This window comes from Orycteropus afer, unplaced genomic scaffold, assembly GCF_000298275.1.
Source record: "Orycteropus afer afer isolate SDZICR_OR568_19922 unplaced genomic scaffold, OryAfe1.0 scaffold00626, whole genome shotgun sequence".
NCBI lineage: Eukaryota > Metazoa > Chordata > Mammalia > Tubulidentata > Orycteropodidae > Orycteropus > Orycteropus afer.
This window is the reverse complement of record NW_006922213.1, coordinates 1,009,286-1,036,113: the sequence shown is the minus strand read 5'-3', so window position 1 is coordinate 1,036,113 and position 26,828 is coordinate 1,009,286. Positions and strand designations below refer to the sequence as shown.

The 26,828-nt window shown below is 37.5% G+C and overlaps 1 protein-coding gene across 1 annotated transcript in view; it reads left to right on the top strand.

Annotated features, from left to right (window-relative positions):
• GRM5 (glutamate metabotropic receptor 5) overlaps positions 1 to 26,828 on the top strand; it is a 676,146-nt gene that overhangs the window by 239,232 nt on the left and 410,086 nt on the right. The window contains exon 2 of the mRNA XM_007956483.2: positions 3,278 to 3,527. Coding sequence (XP_007954674.2) covers positions 3,278 to 3,527 — 250 coding nt within the window. The remainder of the gene's footprint in view (positions 1 to 3,277; positions 3,528 to 26,828) is intronic.

The following is a 26,828-nucleotide window of genomic DNA, read 5'->3' as shown; positions in this document are numbered from 1 at the left end:
CCGGGCTGTGTGTGTGTGTTGGTGGTGCAAATGGCTAAGTGCTAGACTATTGACTGAAAGTTTGGTGGTTCAAACCCATCCAGTGGCACCATGGAAATACTTTAGCAATCTGCTTCCAATAAATCAGTCTTGAAAATCCTAAGGAGCACACTTCTGCTCTGTACACAGAGAATTGCCATGAGTTGGAATAGACTCTAATGCAACAACATACATATAAACATACACACATCTGTATCTATATATTCAAACCAAGACTATCACCTATTTGCTATATTTGAACCTCAGTGTTTATCAGCTGTGAGGTGGATATATTAACTTTTACTGCATAGTTGATGAGAGAAGCAATGAGGTAATACATACTTTCCAGAGATTAAAAGTCCTGTAGAAAGGTAGTTTTTCTTAAGTTATACCCCTTGATGACACAGACTATTTGAGCTCAACTGCTAACTGAAAGGTTGATCATCGGAACCTGCCCATTAGCCCACCAAAGACAGGCCTGGTAATCTGTTTCCATAAGGATTAGGGAGCAAATTCTACTCTGTAACACATGAAGTCATCATGAATTAGAATCAAGTCAATGGCAACAGGTTTGGTTTAGTGTTGGTGTATTATAGTCATGTAGTGAATCTTATACAACTGACTAAGGAACTCTGGTGGCATAGGGGATAAGGCATTTGGCTACTAACCGGAAGGTCAGTGATTCAAACCCACCAGCCGCTCCATGGAAGGAAGGTGGGGTAATCTACTTTGGTAAAGATTTACAGCCATGGAAATGCAATGAGGATTGCTATGAATTGGAATGGACTCCATGGCAGTGAGTATTTTTTTTTTTTTTTTAAATTGATTGCTAGTACATTCATGCTTTTTAGAACTGTTCTTCCTGATGAAATTCCAAATTCTAGATCCACTTAATATTTAGGCCAGTTATATTCTATACAGGTATACTTCATTTTATTGTGCTTTGCTTTACTGTAATTCATAGATACTGCATTTGTTAAAATCGAAGGTTTATAGCAACCCTGCAATGACCACGTCTATTGTCACCATTTTTCCAACAGCATGTTCTCACTTAGTATCTCTGTCACATTTTGGTAATTCTCATATTTCAAACTTTTTCATAATGGTGTTACATATTTAATAGACTGCAGAAGAGTATAAAGATAACTTTTATATGCACTGGAAAACAAAACAAAAAAAATTGTGTGACTCACTTTATTGTGATATCTGCTTTATCATGCTGATCTGGAACCAAAACTTTAATATCTCCAAAGTATGCCTATATGTCTCTCAACTTGACTGTCTTGTAGTAGTCTCCAATTCTTCTAATTGATCCTCCTTCACTCTGCCTTAATCTTTTAAAAAGTTAGAAAATGAGAATTGTGTGATTTATGGAGATTTAAGAGTCTTCAAAAATATCTAAAATTGAAGCTCTGTAACTTTCAAATGGCAAAGAGAAATGCAGGTTCAGTTGGTCTTCTGAGGGACCTAAGAGTCAGCTATAGAAGAGGGGAGGGAGAGAACATGCAGTGCTAGACAGGTTTGTGAATGGAGTTCAGCCTTCTACTTACTGGGTGTGTAACTGCCTTATCTCTACTCTCATTTGTGTAAAGGAAATCATAATACTATTGAGTTATACATACTATTGTGAAAGTAAATGAAATGACATACATAAAGGTCCTGGTACATTCCTGACGTAAATGACTGTCAGTATTAATTCCCTTTATTTTGGAAGACTACTCCTTATGTACCAAATTTTCCACAAGACTTAAGATATATGCACTCCATATCACTAACTTCCCTATGATCATAGAGGATAATGTTGTAGTTAAGTGACTTTCAGTGTATATATTTATATGTGTCAAAACTAAAATCTCAATCAAGGATCTGGGTTTCTCAATTGAGATCAAACCATAAATAAATATATATTATTGTGTATATAATATATTCAATACTGTTCTGGTTACCTAGTGCCACTCTGACAGGAATACACCACAAATGGGATGGCTTTAACAAGCAGGAGTTTATTCGCTTACAGTTTGGAGGCTTTAAGTCCAAGTTCAAAGTGCTAGGCTCTAGGGGCTGTGTGAAAACCCCTCAACCTTGGGGTTCAGCTCTGCCTCCTGCTTCAGGCCCACTGGAGCTAGGACATTTCTTCACTCAGACAGCTGCTGCCTGCTAAAGCTGCCAAGCCCAAGATTGACAAGTAAAAAGGCATAGTCCTGATGTTACCAAACCCCATGGCAGGCCATTAATTAAAGTCCATTGTAAGTTCCAATGTCAGCAGAGCATGGCAGGCTGCTGCTCAACAATGATACAGCTACATGCAGGGTCCAGGGGTGTCATAAGCTAGAGACCATTCCCAAATCTGCTGCTTATATATGGGAAACAGACCACATACCCAAAGCAGCTACTCAGATGCTTATGGTAGATCCTACCATGGCGTTGATTGCCCATCTCATCTTGGGGAATAACTACCACCAGCTGCCCAGCCACTCAACCAGGCCCAACAAATGGACACAAAAACATAACCACCACAAACGTATTATATATACAAAATATATTATTGTTTGTATGCAATATCGTTGTTGTTGTTAGGTGCTGTCGAGTTGGACCCGACTCATAGCAACCCATCCTTGGGTTTCGGAGGCATATCACTATGGAAGTATATTGCCCTATCTGCCTCCCGAGGAGTAGCTGGTGGGTTTGAACTGCCAGCCTTCTGATAAGCAGTCAAGTGCCTTAGGCACTATGCTACCAGAGCTCCCATATAATATTATACCTATACAAAAAAATCTAATATATACAATATCTAATAAATAATACTATCTAAAGCCTGTACATGTATACTAAATAAAGTATATGTATGCATAAATATACTAACATGAAAATCTCAATGAGGTAAGATGATCACACAATGGGAAGCAAAGGGTAGTGTGGTGAAAGAAATAGAAGATCAATGTCTTCTTTCATCTCACACTTAGACGCGTGCTTTTTGAGTCAAAAGGGACCTGGATTGCCAGTATTTTTAATACTATTCTCTCTCTCTCCCCAGTGAAAATGAAAGTTGCAATGTGTATAAGTATATGATATTTTCACTGTAAATTTCCCAAAGTGAAAAGGCCAGTGGAAAACCAAGAACTCCAATCTAGGTCTTCTGGTTTTAAACTGAATACCGTCAAACCACATTCAGGCTCCTAGAACTTCTGCATTGTTATTTTATGCAGTGATTCAACACTCTCATTTCATTTGCCCTCTACTTATCTATGTTTTCAAACAGGCAACTATGGAGAAAGTGGGATGGAGGCTTTCAAAGACATGTCAGCCAAGGAAGGGATTTGCATCGCTCACTCTTATAAAATCTATAGCAACGCAGGAGAGCAGAGTTTCGACAAGCTGCTGAAGAAGCTCAGGAGCCACTTGCCCAAGGCCCGAGTGGTGGCCTGCTTCTGTGAGGGGATGACAGTGAGAGGTCTGCTCATGGCTATGAGGCGCCTGGGCCTTGTGGGAGAATTTCTGCTTCTGGGCAGGTAAGTGCCAAAGAGAGGATATATTTGACCATGGCTGGAGAATAATAGGCCAGGAATTTGGAGGCATAGACAGTGTCTTTTCGTATATAACCTACATGTTTTAGAATCTTAATCTGTGTAGTAGAAGTAGAGCTTAAATGTCATCAAGTAACAGTTCCTGGAGAAAATTACGGGAAATAAGTAGATATGCCACATGCTGATTAATAACAGGAATCAACACACGAAGATGATTTGTTTCCTTAAGTCTTCAAAAAGTTACTGTAAGGAAATGAGATGAATTCTTAAATTCTTGAGTAATATCCTGAGGAAACAAACACATTTCAAACTTTCTGCAGCTACTTTAGAAAATTATTTATTTATTTATTTTGAGAAATCGTTATATAAATGTTGTTAATAATAATAGAATCATAAAATTTGGGGCTTGGAATTACAGAATTGCTTTCTAAGATCATTTTTTATGCATTGCTGGAAAATTACTTCATTTTATATATGTATCAAAGAAGTATTATTACCTTGCCTGGTACCCACATTGTTATGACAGAAGTTTTAAAAAGCTTAGCTTCCTAGGGATTGCCTTGAATTATCTGGATAATTCCCTTGAGTAAAACAACTCTCCTCATTCCGGCTCATGCAGTTGAATTAGGAAGAAAGACACTATAATTTCAAATGTGTGAATGCAGTGCATTCCTGAAGTACTACCTTTGGGATTTATCACTAGCTGGTAAACTTCCTCCATTTCATACCTTTAAAAAAATTTTCATGTATTACAACATATATTTTCTCAATAGGCAGCCAATGTAGAGAATAGAGAAAACCTTTGAAACAATGGATATTTCTCCATATTTCTGTCTAAAGTAGAAATTCAATTCACTTGTTAATAACTTTTTATGGTTCATTAAAGAAAGCTTGCTTTATTTTCCAAATGTTTAACTGACCTTCTATGATCAGGCTTAGCCTCTTCTTGGCTACATTTTATGACAGCCACTTTTATGTACTTAATTCTTTTCTGTCTGAGCTGATGGCAACAGATCGATGAGGCTATTTTGGTTTGAGGCCACATATCCTTCATAAAAATGATATTGAGTGAGATCCTTCTTTATTGATGTCATGCGATTTGTCTGAAATTGTCTCTGTTTGGCAGGAATGATGCATCAGTTAGTTTCCTGAAATCAACCAATCTGAATGCAGCCAATGTTCTTAAATTCCAAATGCAGTGTTACCACTAGGTTATAGAGAACAGGAAGGAAAGAAGATTACCAAAATATCCAGGCCTTAAATAGTTGTTTTTCTTTAATAGGGGTAGGGAATTCTTCAGCTTTTACCTGATACTGTTGCCAACATTATAAGACAAATCAGCAGCATTTATTTTTCAACAATATGGTTTATTAGCCAACAAGTGCATGTTATTTGACCACATATACATACGAAAAATAGATTGGTATTTACTACATTAACCATTTTTCAGCTGTGTTTTTATTTGTCAGCAGCATCACAAAGTCAAAATTCAACATATACTTATTCTGTATTTCTGTATAAAGAGAGTTCTTTCCAAATCATTTAATTATGGGATCATAAATTCTTAAGTTTTAATAATGTTCTTGAATACTTACACTGAATGGTGAAGTAACATTTAAACATTTACTTGAGCAACAGTTTGTTTCATTTTTGAGCAGTTTTGTTAGAAGTGTCTTCCTTACTCTGAATTAAAAAAAAAAAAAAAATCTTCCTGTAATTTCCACCTATTGGCTCATCTTCTTTGAAAGTAACATGTGGCACTCTAAAATATTTGAAAACAACAATATGATCCTTAGTCCCCTTAGTCTTTTCTTTGAAACATACTTATTTCTTCCAGCTGTCTGTGTGAGGTGGCGCTGTGGTATTCAGGACTATTTATCAAATGTCCTGTGTCAATTACTATGCTAATTACTTTAAATTCATTGTTTCATTTAATCATTTATTTGACAAATATTGAGTGCCACCCTCTGTTAAGGTGCTTGGAATGCATCAGTGAATGAAGCAGGCAATAAACACTGCCCCTGTGCAGCGTGTGTATATATAAGAAGTTAGATAGAAGGTGATAAGTGCTAAGTGCTATGAATAAAAATTAAAGACTAACCTGCCTATTGGGTACTATCATTATCCCCATTTTACAGACTCAGTAGCTAATGAGTAATAGTGGTATTGCCAAGGTAATATAGCTGTAAAGGCAAGATTAAAAACAAGTCTGTGTAATTCTCAGTAAGTATGTACATAAAATTTGAATTCTAGGCTAGTGAGCAGAAAAGCAATATTTAATTATTATAAATGAGGATTTAGAACATCAACTTACTCTCATTTTACAAATGAGGAAACTGAGACCCTAAATGTTTGGCTGACATGCTCAATGTCACACAGGCCCAATTACCATGACTTGTTATTCAGTGTTTTTTCTCTACTAATCTGACTGCTGTGGAGTAGAAACAGGAGAGAAGTTATAAACTGACAGCAAATCTTTTATGTACTTAATTCTTACACTGGCCAATAAAGAACATATCCCAAATCTTTTGGATGAAGCTTAGTATTTTTTTTTTTTCCTACCACCTATCAGCATAAACTCAATGTGCCTGAAAACAAAAGCTTCCCTATTCCCCCTCCCTCCTACCTCTGGTAACTACTAATAATCTTTGGTGTGTGTGTGTGTGTCTATTAAATCTCTATTTTACTGGAAAAAAAATTGAGGTTCAAAAAAATTAAATAACTGGACAATATCACATCAGGTATTTATGTTAGTGGTCATTCTGTGAGGTACAAAATGAAGTCTTTCAGCTACCTAAATATTCTCCTACACTTGTGATAAGCTCAGTTTAGTTTTGTTTAATGTTTCATAACATTGTTTTGGTTTATTCTTTGAAAATTAAATACATTTAGTAAAATTCCTTGAAAGCTGTTGAGATTTTTTTGATGAAATTGTGATGCAAATAAAACCAATCAAACTGTGCCCCACTTTGGGTATAGTTTGTTTTCCTGCTTTATCTACATTTAAGTTTGGAAGAGCAGACTGACTGTATACTGTTCAATCTGTAAACAACCAGTTGTTTTGCTGCATCTGTTACAGATCATATGCAACATTCTCTGAACCTCCTGTCTTGAGTACAGAGATTATGGAGAGAATGTATGAAAGAATTTTGGAGAGGACCCTAGAAGATACCATAGTGTGCTTTATAGTATTTTGATATTTATTCTATTATTGTTGTGAAGGTTTCTTTCTTTCTTTTTTTGGAGGGAGGGTATCCAGCTGATAGATGTAACTTTCCAAATGATAAATCTTGAGTATGAATTATGGGTGATGTTTTGATTACCTCCCCTGCTACTCTAACAGAAATACCACAGGTGGAATGGCTTTAAAAAACAGGAGTTTATTCTCATACAGTTTTGGAGGCTAGAAGTCCATGTTCGAAGTGCCAGGCTCTAGAGGCTTGGTGAAAGCCCCTTGACCTTGGGCTTCAGCTCTGCCTCTTAATTCTGGCCCTCTGAAGCTAGAGGCTTTCTTCACTCAGGCAGCTGCTGAGGCTGACAAACCCAAGGTCGACAAGTGAAAAGGCACAATCCCAGTATTCCAAACAACACAGCAGGTCACCAAGTCCAGAGACAGTTTCAAGATCGGCAGGAAACATAGCAGGCTGCTAAATGATGAGTTGGCTACACACAGGGTCCAAGCATGCCGAAAAGCTACAGACTATTCTTAAGGCTTCTCGTTATGTACTGGGAGAAGACCACATGCCTAAGGCAGCTGCTCACAGTAGATTCCACCATGGACTTGATTACCAATCTCACCATGAGGAATAACTGTATTCTGCTGCCCACCCACTCAAAACAAGGCCCAGCCAAGTTGACACATATCCTCAACTACCACAGATGAGAAGATGTAAGGTGAGTGAACATGGGAGAACCAGTAGTCCTAAAAAAATGTCAGTAGTATGTACTAATGCGGGGTTAATGATAAGAAGATAACAGATCAATAATTTTAAAAATAATTAAAATAGGAACTACTGATGTGTTGGATGTTGTAGAAGTTGAGGAACGTATCAAGGATGACTCTGATTTTTTTTTTTCCGGTGTGACAAGATGAATGGTGATACCTTCCACTGAGATTATGATGATGATGATGATGATGATGATGATGATGATTGGAAAAGTATCCGGTATGAGATAGCAGATCATAAGTTCATTTCTGGACAGGTTGACTTAATGTACATTTCAAACATAAACATATTCAGGAAGCGGAGAATGTGAGACTTCAGCTCAAAAATACATTAAAAAAAAAAAACAAACTTCACTGCTGTCGAGTCAGTTCTGACTCACAGTGACTCCTCCTGTATTTCTGGGGTGGTATCTCTATGGAAGTAGTTTGTCCAGTCTTCTTTCCAAAGAGTGACTGGGGGGTTTGAACTGCTAGCCTTCTGGTTAGCAGTCAAATGCCTTAGGCATATAAATGAATGAATCATCTCTGTAATCTGTGTGTTGAGTTAACTGAAGCCAGTTAATTAACTTGTCTGTCAGTTTGTCATACTGTGATGGCTTGTTTGTTGCTGTGAGACTGGGAGCTATGCCACCAGTATTTCAAATACCAGTAGGGTCACCCAATCATAGACAGGTTTCAGTGGAGCTTCCAGACTAAGACAGACTTGGAAGAAGGAAGGAGCCATCCACTACTCAAAGAATAAGCCACTGAAAATGTTATGAATAACAGTGAAACACTGTTGGATACAATACTGGAAGTGATGGATTGATACAGTGTCTGCAGTGGTGGTCTCAGGTATAGCAAGGATTGTGAGGGTCACACAGGATCAGGCAGTGTTTCATTCTATTGTATATAGGGTCGCTATGAGTGTGAGCCACCTCAACAACACCTAACAACAACAACAGGGTGGAGTAGAATTAAAAGAGAAGCAGGCAAAGAATTTCGTGTTGAGGGACTCTGACATTTTCTGATAGGAGAAAAAGAAAGATGGAATTTTGAAAAAGAAATAAGGAAAAAACAAATCTAGAGATGGGTGGAAGTAAATATTTAAAGGAGAGGTCACTAGTGTTGAATGATTCTTGGAGATCAAGATAAAAGACTACTGAAAATATTTTTTAATTTGTTGAGGGGGAGGTAATTGATGCTTTAGCAAATGGCTAAATGGAGGTCATAAAGGCAGATACAGAAGGAAGTGGCTGAGAAGTGAGTAGGAGGTGAAAATGAATCCGAAGTGTATCAGCACTGTTTTGAGAAATTAAAATAAGGAAAGGAGGATTATTAAATTATATTTTGAGGTAATATAAAGTCAATAGGGTATTTTGTGAGTTTTTTTAGCATAATTTTAATTATTTTTTTTAAAAACTAATTCATGACTTTGAAAAATAATTTTAATAAGTGAACAAACATATACAGTAAAAATGTATATTTCCATATCCTCACCAATACAGTACATTAAATAAATCGATCTCTGCTAATTTCAAAAATGAAAAATGGTATCATGTTTTCTTAATTTGTAGTTTTTCAGTATAAATGAGATCGCACACCTTCCTTTTCTCTTGTTGAACATAATTTGAGGGTTTTTTAAAATATATTTTTGTGGTAAATATATATATGTAACAAAACATTTGACATTTCAATATTCATAGATACAGTTCAGTAACAGTAATTACACTCATCAGGTTCACTCATCAACCTTATTTAGTGGTAATGTCCTAGGAATTTTGCACTACAATGGTAGTTTAATACTTGTGACAGAGAATATATGGTTCACAAAGCTTAATATTTCCTGTCTGTCTGCTTTCATCTTTGAAGACGGCCCAGCTTACATACACAACAGTATTGGGGCTTATGTTCTGAGTGCTTATTCAGCAATAGTTATGAATTGCACAGAAATTTCACTTTCTTTTCGATTCTCCTTGTGAGTTAAGGGATGCTAATGGGCTATGGGTGGTTCAAACCCAACAGCCACTCCTTGGAAGGAAGGTTGGCCAATCTACTTCCGTAGTGATGCCGCCTCAGAAACCCAAGGAGGGGTCACTGTGAGTAGGGTCTGACTTGATGGCAAATGACAACAATGGGCTGAGTTAAAGGTACAGGCTTGCATGCTGTGGTTCTCAGTGGAGAGGAGACATGAAGAAGGAACAGGTTTTCTTGACTTCAGCATGCTTGAACATAATGTTCAAAGCAATCACAACAAAGAATGAATTTGAAACACTTTCTCATTCAACCCTGAATAATCTTATCTAGAATAAAAAATGTGTTGAGTTTGATAAGGAATCTACTATTTAGGTATAAATAATTAGTCTTTCTAATAAAGGTATTTTCACTCTTCTTGTTTGTTAAGTAGGACTAATGACTGCAGATGATAATGGATTAAAATGTTTCCTGTCTCTCTCCTCTACCCATATTCCACATTTTCCTGACAGCTATTTTTTTTTTTCCTAAAAGATCATTTTAATTGTGCCATCTTTCTGTCTAGTAATCTAGTTGGTTCTCATTTGCCTTCATAATCCAAAATCCCTAATGTGGCAGTATGACCCTTTAAACCTTGGAGCTAATCTGTCAATTTATAATCACTTCCTATTGCAATGAGAGGTGATATTTAAAATAGCAACCAGTAAGCCATGAGTTGTGACAGAATAGAGGCAAACCATAACCAACTGGTAAATCTGCACCAGCGCATCCACCTGAATATAAGCATCGATATACTTCTGTCCCCTCGCCTCACTGCCAACCTTTACCATTCCTATCAAAATTCTTATAATTCTCCCAACATACCAGGCTCACATCTTCTTCCAGGAATTTACCTATAAAACTCCCTTTTCTTTACCTATAAAACTAATTCATCACATGAGACATTCAGTAATGTGAAGACTTCCTGAGCTCCCATAAGAAGTTCCCTTCACAGATCTCTTGAAATGCCTGTGATCTTTTACTTATGTTTTTCAATATTCTTATTTCCCTTCTTCACTAGCTATGAGCTCCTTGAAAATGAGGGGGATGTTTTATTAATTTTTGCATCTTTAGCATCTAGCACATTAGAGATATTTTAGAATGTCTAAGTCTGCAGAGGAAAAAAAAAAAATGGTGGCTATGTAGAGGTAGAAAAGGCTCTCTCTAGCTCCATTTAGCCTAAGCAAAAGACAGATTTCTCAAGCCCACACAAAGTGGAAAAGCTGACTAAAGGCACACTGCCCTGCAAGGAAGGCAGCTAAAAGCCCCATGCAGAGAGCATAGGTAATCCTCTAGGGCAGATTCCCTATGCCTTTCTGACAGAGCTGTATCTCATAGCTTTCAGTGCAGAGTAGTATGCTTCTGCCTTCACAAAACATGCCAGCATAGCTATGAGGCTCTTGCTGTGAGGCTTTACCATACAGTCAATGAAAAGGCAAATTTCAGTATGAACACACATGGGCACAGGTCTGAGCTATTTAAAGGACGGCTTCAAAGGATTTATTTTCTTTCCAAATGAAAGACAACAGATTCAGTCCCTTCGCTATGCTGACCTCTTAGAAAGAATGTTGATGAGTAGTGCAATTACTAATTCAGAATAGTTTAGATCTTTATTGACTTCTACTGTCTTAGCAAGATATGAATACAAATACTTATTTTTGAAAATAATATGTAGAGAAGACTTAGAATTTTATTTGAAATTTAAATAAGATTTTATTTTTAGAGTTTCAGGAAGAAGTTTTCACATCCTTTTGATCTGCTACTTCCTTTTGGCCAGCTACCTGCTGTACCATGTAGCAGATTGAAGAAAACAAGGGAGCAGAGAAAGTTCATATAACATGGTGTAAACAACATCTGAACTTCTTCCTAGTTCCATATTGCTATGTTTCCATTGGGGTGGCAGCAAGGTGGAGTAACAAGAGCCCTGTAGCAGAAGTTCAATCCCTCGCCCAACTAGCACTAACAAGCTAGTTATTAACCTGTGATATAGTCCTGGTTCCTTGGCTACAAGATTCTACTCACTTCTCACCTGATTTCCTCCCAAGCAAATCTGCTTCAACTATGTAAAAACTCCATCCAGTTTTAGGAATTTGGTATGATCATTGTTATCCAAGTCTATACCAAGGAGCTCTGGTGGTGTAGTGCCTAAGGCATTTGACTGCTACCAGTCAAATGACTGATGGCTCTGCCATCCACTCCACAGAAGGAAGACTGGGCAATCTGCTTCTGTAAAGATTTATTACCTCTGAAACACAAAGGGAGTCACTGTGAGTCAGAATCGACTCACTTGGCAGTGAGTTTGGTTTGATTACTCTTCCCTCTCCTCTTTTTGGCCTAACCCTGATATAAACTCAGAAGAGGACACACCTTCATTAGAGAAAGTGTGGTTGTAATCCCCTGTATGGTAGAGAAGTTTACTCGGTTGTCCTGGGCCAAAGGTGATCCACATTTCAAGTATATTTTCATTTTAGTGTTCTCCGGTGTCCCTGGGTAAAGCATGTTATTAATGCATAGGCTGTTAACTGGAAGGTTGGAAGTGTGAGTGTACTGCAAGCTCCTGATGATCCACTTCTGAAAAATCAGCCATTGAAACCCCTATGGAACATACTTATACTCTGGCACATGTGGGGTTGCCCTGTGTCAGGGTGGACTTGACAGCAACTGTTCCCTAAACATTTATATTTGGTGTTATAACATATGGGCTAATTATTCCTATTTCTTGTTTGAGCATTTACTATGTACAGGGAAGTCTGCTGTCAAGTCAGATCTGATTCATAGCGACCCCTCCTTGGGTTGCCAAGGCAGTATCACTGCAGAAGTAGATTGCCCAACCTTCCTTCTGAGGAGTGGCTGGTGGGTTTGAGCAGCCAGCTTTCTGGTTAGCAGTCAAGTGCCTCAGGCACTACACCACTAGAGCTCCTTTGGGTCCATAGAGTATAGAAATATATCTAAAGAAAATCCCTAGCCCCTAATGATAGCAAACATCATTGAGATCCTAAGCAATAGATATGTAATAGGGAAATACAACTCTACTCATGTTTCCATCAAAGTCCCTACAGGCAGGAGAAAGAACATACAAACTCACAAGGTACCTGAGCATTGTTGTTGTTGTTATGTACCATCAGTCGGATCCAACTCATAGCAACACCTCCTTGAGTTTCCGAGGCAGTATCACTACAAAAGTAGATTGCCCAATCTTCCTTCCGAGGAGTGGCTGGTAGGTTTGAACTGCCAGCCTTCTGGTTAGCAGTCAAGTGCCTTAGGCTACCAGAGCTCCTTACCTGAGCATAAAACTATACTAACAAGCTGAGGTGTTAATTACTGTAAAGTCATGTGTTCTACTTTTAGTTAAATGTTATACATATATAATATATTCTCCTTTATAAAATGTTTGTTATGATTTTTACATGGTTAAAGGCTTTGAATTAATTTTTCGGTGAATAATATCAGTATCCCTGAAGAATCTAAAATAGATGTTTCAGGAAGTGTCTCTTTCATGATTTCCCATGCTTTAGCTTTGAGTAGAAGGTAGGGTGTGGGAGAGAAATACTGGATGAGGGCTCTTACTCTAGTTTTATGTGAAGTAAGGAATGTGATTTGTGCTATGGCTAAAAAATACCTTGGAGTCTTCACATGCTCTAGCAATTGAGAAACTGTGGAAACAACTGAAGATCTAGGTTTTCAGACCTAGAATTTGGGACTCAACTTGAGCTTTGGTGAAGGCAAGTGATGCCTCAAGGGCATTTGAAGCCAGCGATGTTGAACAGGTTAAGGAACCAGTGAAGGATGGCTGAGACTAGTCTAGAGTTCATCCTAGGGATGAGGATTGATGCAGGATATTTAAGTTGAGCTTAAATGATAGCAAACCTTCCATCTAAGAAAGATTTGGAGAGATGCTTTGCAAAGGGGGTGGTATATATGTGTGCACATGTTTAAAAAGATAAACCATAGGAAACAGACATGAACGTTGTTGTTGTTATTATGTGCTGTCGAGTCAGACCCAACTCTTGTGACCCCCTCCTTGGGTTTCCAAAGTGGTATCAATGTGGAAGTAGATTGTCCAATCTTCTTTCCGAGGAGTGACTGGTGGGTTTGAACTGCCAGCCTCTGGTTAGCTTTCAAGTGCCTTAGGCACTACATTACCAGAGCTCAACAGATACTAATTAGGAGGTTACTTCTGACAAAGATTAATGGCCTACCTACTTACTTACCTATCCATTACTGTTGAGTTGATTCCAATTCATGGCAACCACTTGTGTTACAGAGTAGAATTGCTCTAAGTGTTTTCTTGGCTGTAACCTTTACAGAAGCACTGTAAAGTTATTGGGCCTGTCTTCTATGAGGCCACTGAGTAAGTTCATACTGCCAACATTTAGCGATCAAGCACAAACCCTTTCTGACACCCGAGGATCTTTGACTTGTGGCATTAAGTGGTGTTTCTTTTTTTTCTTTCTCCCAGTAGGAAGTGAAAGATGCATGAAGTGGGAAGAATCTATTAGAATATGTCTTACTAGGTTTGAGAGGAGTGCATATGAGAGATCAAGTATTTAACAATTACACTGAGGTTATTAGTGTCAGAGTCCTCAAGGAGATATTCCAATATTGTCTGAAAGCATTCAGTTTTAAATTAAAATGAATAAATGCATTTCATAGTTTATAATGTTTTAAGGGGTGTTTTGAAATAAAATTAGATGGCTAAACCCTTTAAAGGAGAGGTTCTTCACCAGAGTCTCAATCATAGTTACTTGAGACTGTTTAATTCCACCAATACCTCCATGTCTTCACCTAAACAAAAAGTGAAAGAAAAACAAAACACCAAACAAACTAAAACAAAAAACAAAACTAGTCTTATATCTCATTCTAGATCTACCGCTGAGCAGGAGTGGAGACTTGATTATTTGTGTTTTAATAAAGTCCCAAGTGATTCTGCTATGCCTTGCTGGTTAGAAATACAAAAAAAACAAACAAACAAAAACAATATTGAAACAAAATACCAGCCAAGTTAAAATATGCACAGCCTGTACTTGCATTGTTGGGAAATGTGTTTGAATATTACAAGAAAGATAGATTCTTAAAGGTGTATGTCTTGTTTTGAATCAATATGTATTCGGTTTCTTTCCTCAACTATCCTGGTAAGGTATCTGCATTAATTATCAGTCTTTTCCTAAAGACAAGTATACTCTCCTGCCCCCCACATACTACTCATCTCTGCTTTATTTTTTATCAATAGCAAAACTACCTTCTAATATGCTACATATTATTGTCACTCTAGTCTTTGCTAGAAGTTAAGCTCCATTAGGGCAGGGCTTTTCTGTTTTGTTCACTGCTTTATCTTCTGCCCCTGGATAAATTCCTGATAAGTAAAAAGTGCCCATTAAGAATGTAAATGAATAAGCAGATGATGGAATCAGTGAGGGATTTCAGAAAGACTAACAGAGTGAACCATAGATAGAAAGTTTAATCTTAAACAAGCTGAGGAATTTGTAACCCATATAGTGGCTGTTGTTGTTGTTGTTGTTACATGCCGTCGAGTAAGCCCCGACTCATAGCGACCCCTCCTTGGGTTTCCGAGGCAGTATCACTACGGAAGTAGGATTGCCCAACCTTCCTTCCGAGGAGTGGCTGGTGGGTTTGAACCGCCAGCCTTCTGGTTAGCACTCAAGTGTCTTAGGCACTATGCTACCAGAGCTCCTCATATAGTGGCAGATGGGATTTTTAAGTTTCCCGGGTTCATCCTGAGATCAGAGATTGCAGGTCTGGAAGGAGAAGCATGTCTCACACCATTAGCTAGGCAAGTAGTTCAGTGATCTCAGAACAATTGAACTGATTCTCTGCTCTCAGCAACTTCATCTTGCCCACTCTTTTAGCAGCTGAGGTTTCATTTACCACAAAAGCAAAGCCTTAGGTAAAAAGAAGGGCCAGATACATTAGCAGAGAATACCCAAATGTGCTGAAAATCTCTGTAATATTTAAATATAAATATAGGTATGGAGTCATGTGAGAACTACGAAGACTAGATGTGGTTGAAGGTAAGACTGTACAAATGCTGATGCGGAGTAATAACAAGTGATGACAAAGTCCAGGAAGATGGCCCAAGAAGTGGGTGACCTATTTAAAGTATAGGGAGTGCATTGTCATTAGTTTGTTGATTAAGTCATTTATGTAGATGTTAACATTGTTAGGAGGTTCTGCATATTTGATTTTCAGATGTGAGAAAGCATGTCTGAAAGAAACAAAAAATTGCCATTTGTACCCTTTGTTTGTTCAGACTGAGAAAACATTATTTTCAAAAAATCCTTTCCCAGTATGTATTTTGCCTCCCACTGTAGAATCTTGTTGTTGTTGTTGTTATGTGCCGTCGAGTCAGCCCTGACTCATAGCGACCTCTCCTTGGGTTTCCGAGGCAGTATCACTACAGAAGTAGGATTCCCCAACCTTCCTTCTGAGGAGTGGCTGGTTCTAATGATATGCCCAAAAACCTTAAGATGTATCTACATGTAACATGGTAGTCTCAAGAGACTGTCATAGCCTGCTGCTTCCATTTTTACATTTTCACAGTTTCTATATCAGACTGGATTTTGTGGCAAAACAATCGAAAAAGTCAGTGGTTAACATTCGTGTGGGAACATTTCGTTTCTAAAATGACTAGATAATCTTATCATTTCCAAGTAGAAAAGGAGTATTTTTTTTAGCTTAGAATTTACCATACCCATAGCAGTACTAATAACTTATATTTATATAGTGTTTTCAAGGTTATAAAGTGCTTTTATGTGCATTATACCATTTACTCCTTCATGCCTAGTAAATTCCATGACAATCATCAGTGACAACATGTCCAGCCACCCAAATACACATTAGACTAAAAAAGGACAAACCCATTGCCGTAGAGTCAACTCCAACTCACAGTGACCCTATAGGACAGAGTAGAACTGTCCCATAGGGTTTCGAAGGCTGTAAATTTTGACAGAAGCTGACTGCCATGTCTTTATCCCTCAGAGTAGCTGGTGGGTTTGAACTGCCAAACTTTAAGTTAGCTGAGCATTTAACCACTGTGGAAATGCAGGTCTGTAGGCCCTTGCCAAGCTTTGATGACATTTTCAAATGTGTACAGTGAAATGAGAAAAAAATTATATATGTATACATATATATGTGTGTGTGTGTGTGTATATATATATACTTATATATATACACATATGCTATATTCTTATATATATACACATATGCATACACACACATATCCATCCATCCTTACACATGATATGTGTGTTATACATTTGCTGATTACTTTTTTAAGAAAATGATATTTTTTTCTATGAATTTATCCTTCTTACAGTATTTATTTAGTGTTTGCTATATTATAGACACTATGCTAGGGACTGAATATGATGTAGCAAACAAAATGTGAGATCTTGCCTTATGCAGTGATAGAACAAATAAGTATGAAGCATTTAATTACACATTTTGATAACTGTAGTGAAGAAATATTCTTTTAATATTTAGGAGAAAAATATTCTTTTTTTTTTATACTCAATGATAATAATTGATTAGTTTGTTTTGCTTAAGAAGTTATTGAAAAAACAGAAAACTGCCAAGGCTCTGTTGGCTATAAATTATTTTTGTAAGATCAGTGGTCTTCCTCCAGTTCCCCACATATAGTTAAGGATATTTATACTGGAGAGATTAGTAATAGGTTTAAAAATCAGTATGGTACTTACATTGAGAACTCCTTCTTCTCTTTTACATATAACCATGATATTTTCCTACATAATACAGAAACAATTTTTAAAAATGTGTTTTGTGTTTCAGCCCAGAATTTAGAGTTAGGTTAACCTTTATAATGATGATTGAGCATACAATGTGTGTTAACAGGTGAAATAAAAGTTAATAAGGATAACTGAAAATATCAAAGACAGCCTGCAATGATGTCTGCACTAAAACCCAAGCTTGCTTCTTTTCTTTTGGACTTCTTTCACAAAAATATAAGCAGTGATAATCTCTTTTGTAGTTAGAGCCACTATATGGTCTCATTTATCTTAGATCCAAAAACTATAGTCATTTGAACCCAGCTTATCTCTTTCTTCTCTCATATTTTGGGTGATTCATACATGTTTGAAACACAAAGCAGCTTTTTAAAATGTTTAGCATTCATTGTATTCTACTTGTGATTTGTGTTATCAGTCTTACTTTACAAGCATGTATGAGGTATCATGAGGGAGACCCATAGCTGTATGTTGAATGATATACATTCTTTCATCTTGATAAAAGTGACAAAAATGTTGATTTACTGATTAAAGATATAACTCATTTATCAGTTAATATAATTCAAATGATAGAGTGGTTAAAATAGCAAGCAGACTGCCTCTGATATTCCTGAAGTGATTGAAAGTAACAAAAACCTTTCAGCCTCCTTGGGGGGTGATTTAGTTACTGAGTGCTGCTATAACATAACCATAAGTGGTTGGCTTTAACAAATAGGAATTTATTTTCTCACAGATTAGGAAGCTGGGTGTCCAAATTCAGGGTGCTCACTTTAGGGCAGAAGACTTTCTCTCTGTGTCAGCCCTGGAGGAAGGTCCTTGTTTCTTCTGAGCTTCTGAGCAATCTTCATGTGGCTTGAATATCTCTACCCCTACCTCTGCTCTGATTGCTTGATTAGTCTCTCTTATATCTGAAAAGATTGACTCAAGATACTCTAAACTAATCCTTGGTCGTTAACATAACAAAGACAACCCATTCCCAAATGGGATTATAACCACAGGCATAGCAGTTAGGAATTACAACACATATTTTGGGGGACACAATTCAATCCATAATAGTGGCGTTCACTTCATTGTCATCTGGTAAAAGTGGTGTAAATTAAGAAAGAAGAGATTCAGAAGTCATTCAGGAAAGAAAGAGCTTTGACTCAAACAAAGGATTCAAAAATGCAATTTAGCTGATCCTTATCCTTTTCAAAATTGAAATAACTCTGATGATCTTAAAGGTAAATTGAATAGCCAACAGAGAGCTTAAAAAAAAAAAAAAAATTGCCCTTGAAAACATAAGATGAAAATCTATTGGAAAAAGTCACTGAAAACCATATAGGGCACTTTATTTGAAGTGGTGCTTTTCACATGAATTCATAAATTTTAAGTCAGTTGTATTATATAGCTTAGTTTAAAACACACATATTGACACATGACTGTAAGTAATATATGTAGCTCTGGAAATGAGCACACACTACAAATGGATCAGTCAAAGAATGGTGGCAGTTCAGAACATATAGGTTGAAATACACACATACATACCACCTACTTCTCCACACACACACATATACATACATGCAGAAGCTGGTTAATGATTTAGAGGTTTCCAAGTAAAACATAGTGCTGGTTTATGTCTGGAGAGGGGATAGAGATGCATACAAAGGTCCAAAGTAAGAAGGGATCTCTCCACCAATCTAGCCCTGTGGTTCCTGGTATGTTCATCAAATACCACAATTACCTCAGGCCTCCTGTTCCACCATGCTAGGACATTTGGTGAAGCTCTTAAGGGTCAATCAGTGCAACTTCCAAAATCAAAGATCAGTTGAACATTGGCACTTAATTTTATTTTCTCCTTAATGTCTCAATTTGATAAAGGAATTTTCTTCTTAAATAATAATTCCACAATGACAGAAGTACAGGAGAAGGCAATGTTAGCAATACAAATTTAGAAATGGGCAAGAGGTAACTGATTTAGGAAGAAAGGTGAATTCTCAGTCAGAGTAACTCAATATGCAGTGCAGAATACTCCAAAAAAGCTTACATAATTGTAGCAACAGTGACCTCTAGAAAATTGAATGATGGTAGCATTTAAAATAGTAGGAATGGTTTAAAGTTGTTTAAGCTTTAAATACTTCCAGGATCCTGCCTATCTGGCAGTAGAAGATTATTTAGAATACTGGGTAAAAGAGAAGAAATAAATTTGAAACAAACAGATCTAGTTGAGAGTTAAGGTACTATTGTGAAATGGGGAAATACATAAACATTTACACACCAAATGTTGGAAGTCCCAGTCCTCTTCTCTAGCTGGGATTCTAAAATGTAAACGGATTCTAAAATGTAAACAGATTCTAAAATGAACACCCAAATCTTTCTTTCCAAGCAGGAGAGAAGAAATAACTTGTTCTCTGAGATATCTGACCAATCCAACATCAGGGATGGCCAGTGAAAGAGTCCAGTCAGACTCCCAGCTGTGTAATCCACAATAGACAGGCCCCACACACAGGCACAGAGTTTCCAATCATTTTTTATAGTAAAGAAAAAAAATGTGGTCAAATTAATTCTGACTAATGATAGCCCCATGTGTCAGAGTGGAGCTGTGCTCTCATAGGGTTTTTGATGGCTGTGATCTATCAGAAATAGATCTCTAGGCCTTTTCTTGTCAGCAACCTCTGGGTGAAATCAGCCTGCCAACCTTGTAGTTAATAGCTAAAGAAGTAACCGTTTGCACCACTCAAGGACTCCATTTTTTATAGTGACCACCATTAAATATGAAGAACTATTTCACATTGCTAGACATCTAAGAAAAGCCACTGACATGAAAACAGATGACAGAGTCAACAAACATAAAAAGCTGTTTGTAGGAAATAGAGTCTGCAGGGAAATTAAAGTTCAAATAAAGAATCAATAACAATATCTTCAAAGATATAAGAAAAGATACAGAAAATATTCCTGTTTTTCAAGTCCTAATTCCCTATGGCTAGATAAGACCCAGAAGCATACTGGGTTCAAAACTTTCAGTGAGTTTTATTCCATGCTAAACTTTATCCTGAAGCCATTGTGAGCTGTGGAAAGTTTTAAGCAGGAGAACGACAAGAGCAACTATGGTATCTGAGTGATCACTCCAAGAGCAATATGGAAGTGGATCAGAAGAGGGACCAGACTAGAGCCTAGGAAGACAGCTGGGAAAACATTGCAGTAATTTGGCCGGGTGCTGTTAAGGGCCTGAAGTAAAGTAGTAGTATTTGGGTGAAGAGTAGAGAATGCAATTCCAGAGATTTTAAGCAAAAACAGTTAACTGATTGAAGGAAATTATGGGTAAAGAAAAGGCAACTTGGATTCCTAGATATCTATTTTATACAGTTGAGTTGATAATATGTCCATTTAATAAAGTAAAAAAATGATGGAGAAGGAGAAGACTAAAAAGTAGAGAGCTGATTGATGATCTTAAAAATTGAGTTTACAACACTTCTGGGGTAGGTAAGTAGAGAATTCTAATCAACAGCTTCAAAACCATTTATGGATACACTTCTCATCTTTTCCTCACAACATTGTTGTTCTTGTTGTTGTTGTTATGTGCTGTCGAGTCTGACCCAACTCATAGCGACCCCTCCTTGGGTTTCCGAGGCAGTATTACTACGGGAATAGATTGCCCCATCTTCCTTCTGAGGGTAGTCATCGTTATCTGGAAGCAAAATAGCTTGATGACTAAGGGAATGGTCCCCAAAGTCTGACTCCTTAGCTTAATATAGTAGCTCTGTCATTAATTGGAAGTCCTTGAGTAGGACCAGTTAAAGATCTTGGCTGCTAACTGAAAGGTTGGAAGTTTGAGTCCAACCAGTGGCACTTCAGAAGACAGAGCTGGTGGTCTACTTCCAAAAAATCAGTCATTGGAACCCTGTGGAGCATAGTTCTACTTTGACATACATGGAGTTGCCATGAGTTATAATTGACTCCAGGGCCACTGTGTCTTTGATTATCATCAATTAAACTGTATAACAAGGAGCAACTAACTTCTCTCATGTGCTTCAGTTTCCATATTTAAGCCTTATAAGGCTAAAATGAAGATAAATTATTTGATTTATGTATTGTATTTAGGAGAGTATTGAACACATAAAAAAGCACTAAGTAACTGCTAGAACTTTTTTTCCCCCCTTGGATGACTGATGATTTCCACAAAGTCACAGAGTTGTGAAAAGAAGGGATTAAGACTCAGAAAAAATAAAATAACCCCACAATAACAAAAAACATAAACAATTCCCCTCCAAGAAAAAAATAAACAACAAAAACTATGACAAATAAGGAAATAGTTTAATATAAGTGACCAAAAGATTTTCAAAATTACTTCACTAACAAACATATGGAGCTACAGATAACAAATAAGTACATGAAATGCTGCTCAAAATCATTAGACATTAGGGAAATGAAAGTGAAAACTATAATGAGAGCTGCTACATGCCTATTAAAATGGCTGAAATTACATTAACTGCCAGTACCACCTCTTGGCAAGTATGTGAAGCAATTCAAAGTCTCACATCCTGCTAGTGTTAATGTAATATGATAAAGTCATTTTGGAAAATGCTTTGGCAGTTTTCTATAGTGACAGAGCAGAAGAGTGGTTGCTTATGGTGTCTCAGACAGGAGGCAGACAAAGGTAGGAGGAGGGATGACAAAGGGACTCTAGGAAAGTTTTGTGGATGACAGACACAATTCACTTCCTTGGTTGTAATGATGGTATTCTGGGTATATAAAGCAAAAACCAAACTTACTGCCGTCGAGTTGGATCTCATTCGTAGTGAGCCCTCCTTGGGTTTCCGAGGTGGTATCAGTATGGAAGTAGCTTGCCCAAACGTCCTTTCGAGGAGTGCTTGGTGGGTTTGAACCGCCAGCCTTCTGGTTAGCAGTCAAATGCCTTAGGCACTACACTACCAGAGTTCCTTTTTGGGTATATACGTGGTCTAAAATATAAAATTTTGCATGTTAAATATGCACTATTTATTTTATGTTAATTGTAACATAATGAAACCTTAAAAAATAAAACTAATAATGGCAAGCTAAAGTTACGTATTTTCTGATTTTCCCTTTCTCAGCTCTAAATGCCTTTAGAATAATGTTATTGCCAAATTTTGGATGGCTGCAAGGTGAACTGGGATGAGAGGGATCATGGCTTGTTCAAGGCTGGGAGTAATATAATAGTAGGTCAATGAGCACGACAGATAAGCTGATGAAGAGAGAGTCAAGTGCAGAGGTCCAAGCAAGGTCAGTATGTTTCTTATTACCAGAAGAGAATGAATAGGGAACAGATGAAGTGTATATAAATTCCTGAACTCTATTCCACAGATTTGGATCAAATTTTTTTGGATTATTTTACTGTAAATGAGCAGGTCCACTAAAGCCACATGACAGAAAGATCAGTGGATGAAGGTTGAGGATCCTTCCAGATGTATATGAACAAATGTTGGGAGATATACCTAGAGAAATAGAAAAGATTGTCCCCAGAAGTACTGTGATCAGCAGAGCAAAGCTGTGGCTAAGGGTGTGGCTTACACAGTATGAAGAAAGGGAGAGGAAGAAAGCTGAACCCCTCCCTGTCTGGGGCTGGTCTTGGTACTAAGGGCTATCCATTTAGGCAGAAAATGTTTTAAACTGGTGCTCTTATCAATCTGCTTTGTCCTCTACTTTCTTTTTGACCCCTAAGGAAGTTTTCCTTAGATACAAAAAAAAAAAAAAATTGCCCTTGAGTTGATTCTGACTCATAGAGGCCATTGGCTTTTCGGTGTGCTTTATAGGGTTTTCAATGGCTGATAGCAGATCATCAGGGCTTTCTTATGAGGTGCTTCTGGGTAGGTGGTAGGTCTAGAACCACTATTCTTTCAGTTAATAGTCAGGCCTTTACCCACCTGTGCCACCCAAGGAGTCCTTATCTAAGTTACACAAACCAAACCCATTGACATCAGGTTGAATCTGACTCCTAGTGACCCTGTAGGGCAGAGTAGAACTGCTCCATGGGGTTTTCAAGGCTGTAAATCTTTATAGAAGCAGACTGTACATCTTTCTCCTGTGGACTGGCTGGTGGATTTGAATGCTGACCTTTCTACTAGCAGCTGACTTCTTTAACCATTGTACCACTAGGGCTCCTTTCCTAAGACACAGGGAGCTGAAAAGAGGATTTATGGGCGTCTTTCTTAAGAAACAGGAGATCATGGATTTAACCAAACCTAACTAACTGCTGTAGGGTCAGTTTCAACTCATAGTGACCCCTCCTTGGGTTTCTGAAGCAGTATCTTTATGGAAGTCGATTACCCAGTCTTCCTTCCAAGGAGTATCTGGTTGGTTTGAACCACCACCCTTTTGGTGAGTAGTCAAATATCATAAGCACTACACCCAAATTCTGTACTTTAGTTTCGCTATTGTTGATTTACTCTCAAAAACTTCAAACTTCAAACTTCCAGCTCTTTTCAACTGGAATCTCAGGACAGATGCTTAATCATCTTCTTGTTTATGGCCATTTTAACCTGATGAAGAGACCTTTTGGGGAACTCAACTAAGCCCATCAGATCATTACTTTTGCTGACAAAATTTTTGACTTCAGTGATGCATATTGGTGGGCAGAACCTTCCATTTGTATATATTTCTAAAATGAGATCTTACATATTTAAATAGAATTTTGCCTTCCCTGTATGAGGCTAAATTGTCTAGTGCCCCAAGAACTGTTGCTGGAACCAATTTTGGTGCTATTGTTGTTTTAAGCAAATTTTAGAAAACTCTTTCTGTTAGCATTCATTATAGCACCTAATGAGAAAAGCAGTTCAGGAATCTTTTCATCCAAAGGATACACCTAGAAACGTATCATTCCATCTTAGAAGGGAAAAGGGGATGGTGAGGGGTCAAGATGTGGTGGGGGTAGCAATTAGTGTGGGCCAAACATTTACTAAACACTCTGTATTTGTTCTTTCATAATTTTCATAACAAAGTAACAAATTAAAAATTATCTTCTGCATTTCTTTGTGTGAACAAATCAATGTTCAGAGAGAGTAGGTCATTTGCCCCGAGGTGCATGGTTAATAAATGTCAGAACTACCATATTTTTATGCAAATAATCTATGTTTTAGGAGCTCTGGTGGCATAGTGCCTAAGGTATTTGATTACTGACCAGAAAGAAGTCTGGAGATTCAAACTGACCAGCGGGTCCTGGGAAGGAAGGTTGGGCAATCTACTTCTGTAGTGATACCGGCTCAGAAACCCAAGGAGGTGTTATTATGAGTCGAATCCGACTCGATGGCAGTGAGTTTCGTTGGGTCTTGGTAATCCATGTTTTATATATATATATATTAAACCTCTCAACCTCCTTGCGCATCAGTTTCCTACATGTGCTGTGCAAATTACATGTGTGTGCGCATTGTTTACGTGGATGTTTTATATGAAAAATATAAAGTAGATTCAAGTCATAGCTTTTGAATTTGAATGTTTTCTCTAATATCTTTTAATATCAAATGATTCAATTGAAAATGAATCCCTTATTTAAAAAAGTGTGTGTGAGGGGGCTATAGGTGGTGTGTGATATATATAATAGGATGAATTGTGCTCATTAAATTTACATTGACTTATTTTTAAAATTGGTTTCTAAGCCCTTAAAAAAAGAAGTTATATGATCCAAAGTGATCTACCTGGCTTAACCGAGAATAATTTTGGAAGGGAATTAAAGTCCTTCCATTTTTAATAGGAATGAATGATAAATCATGACATTGCTATTAAAAACATATATTCTTTCATTTTTTTTTTCTTTCAAAAATGACCATAGAGATACTGAATTTAGCAAGACGTTGGCAAAAATATGCAAGATAGTATTTGATATAAAAATATGGATTTAGAAGAATTTGTAACTAGATGTGCTCTGGTGGTGTGGTGCCTAAGGCATTTGACTTCTAACCAGAAGGCTGGCAGTTCAAACCCACCAGTCACTCCTTGGAAGGAAGGTTGGGCAATCTACTTCCATGGTGATACCACCTTGGAAATCCAAGGAGGGGTTGCTATAAGTCGGATGTGACTTGATGGCAGCGAGTTTGGTTTGGCTTGGTGCATTTAGGTGAATTTATTATTTGAAGAATATTTATGTATTAAAGAGGTGTCTTCAGTGGCATATCAACTATACTATGCAGACACCATTTGCAAATTTATATATACCTCCTTGCAGTTGATGAAGTATTTTCATATCTCACTACCTTAGCTCTGCTTCAGAGGAGGAGCTAAGACTTCCAGTGTTATAAGATTTGCCCAAGTTCACAACTAAGAAATAATGGAATGAGGCCTCAAAACCTATTATTTTGATTCCGAGTTAGATTCTCTTTCTACTCGACTAACACTGTCTGTCTTCTCTGAAATATTTGTATTAGTGATTTGTTTGAATGGAAATACTACCTATCAAATTTGCCCTTCATATAGAGCTTGAAGTTCAAACTAGTGTGAATAATGACAGAAAGGAAAAATTGGAAGGAAAAAATTTATAGACTGATAAGTTTGACTTAGATTAAAAAGTTGAAAGTTAGGGAAGATAAATGTGAAGTACTAAAAAAACAAACCTACTGCCATCGAGTCGATTCCAACTCATAGTGACCTATAGGACAGGGTGAAACTGTCTTGTAGGCTTTCCACCAAGTGTTGTAAATCTTAACAGGAGCAGGCTGCCTCATCTTTCCTCCATGGAGCAGCTGGTGGGTTCAAAGTGCTGATCTTTTTAGTTTGTAGCCGAATGCCTTAACTACTATACCACCAACAAAAACCAAACCAAATGCACTACCATGGAGTCAGATCCAACTCATAGCAATCTCTCCTTGGGTTTCTGAGGCAGTATCACTATGGAAGTAGATTGCCCAACCTTCCTTCTGAGGAGTGGCTGGCGGGTGTGAATGATCAGCCTTCTGATTTGCAGTCAAATGCCTTAGACACTATGCCACCAGAGCTCCCACTGTACCAGCAGAGCTCCTTAAATGTAAAGTAAGTTAGATCCCATCGATGGGTCCAATGACCTGTGAAGGCCTGTCCAGCTATAAGATTTTTTGAGCCTACAAAATAATAATTGATATCTTTTTATTTCCTTTTTCATTTTATAGAATCAATCTACATTTTACTTTGACATTTACTTCACTGATTTTATTGACTATATAGAGGGGAAACAATTTGGAGACATACAATGTGAATTAGGTTTTTTCTGTAAATGAACTGATTTATTAGACCTACACTTGAAGAGAATAATTTAAGACCTTGATGTCTGTAGAATGACTTGGGGTTACATAACATTCACTATCTACATATTAAGGAGCTCTGGTGGCACAGTGCTGAAGGCATTTGATAACCAGAAGGTTAGTGGTTCAAACCCACTAGGCATTCAGCATAAGGAAGATTGGGTGATCTGCTTTGGTAGAGATATTGCCTGGGAAACCCAAGGAGGGGTTGCTATGAGTCGGGAAGGACTCAATGGCAGTGAGGTTTTGTTTTTTTTTAAATCGACATACTAAGGAGCTCTGGTGGCACAGTGCTTAAGGCATTTGACTGCTAACCAGAAGGTCAGTGATTCAAACCCACAAATCACTCAGTGGAAGGAAGATT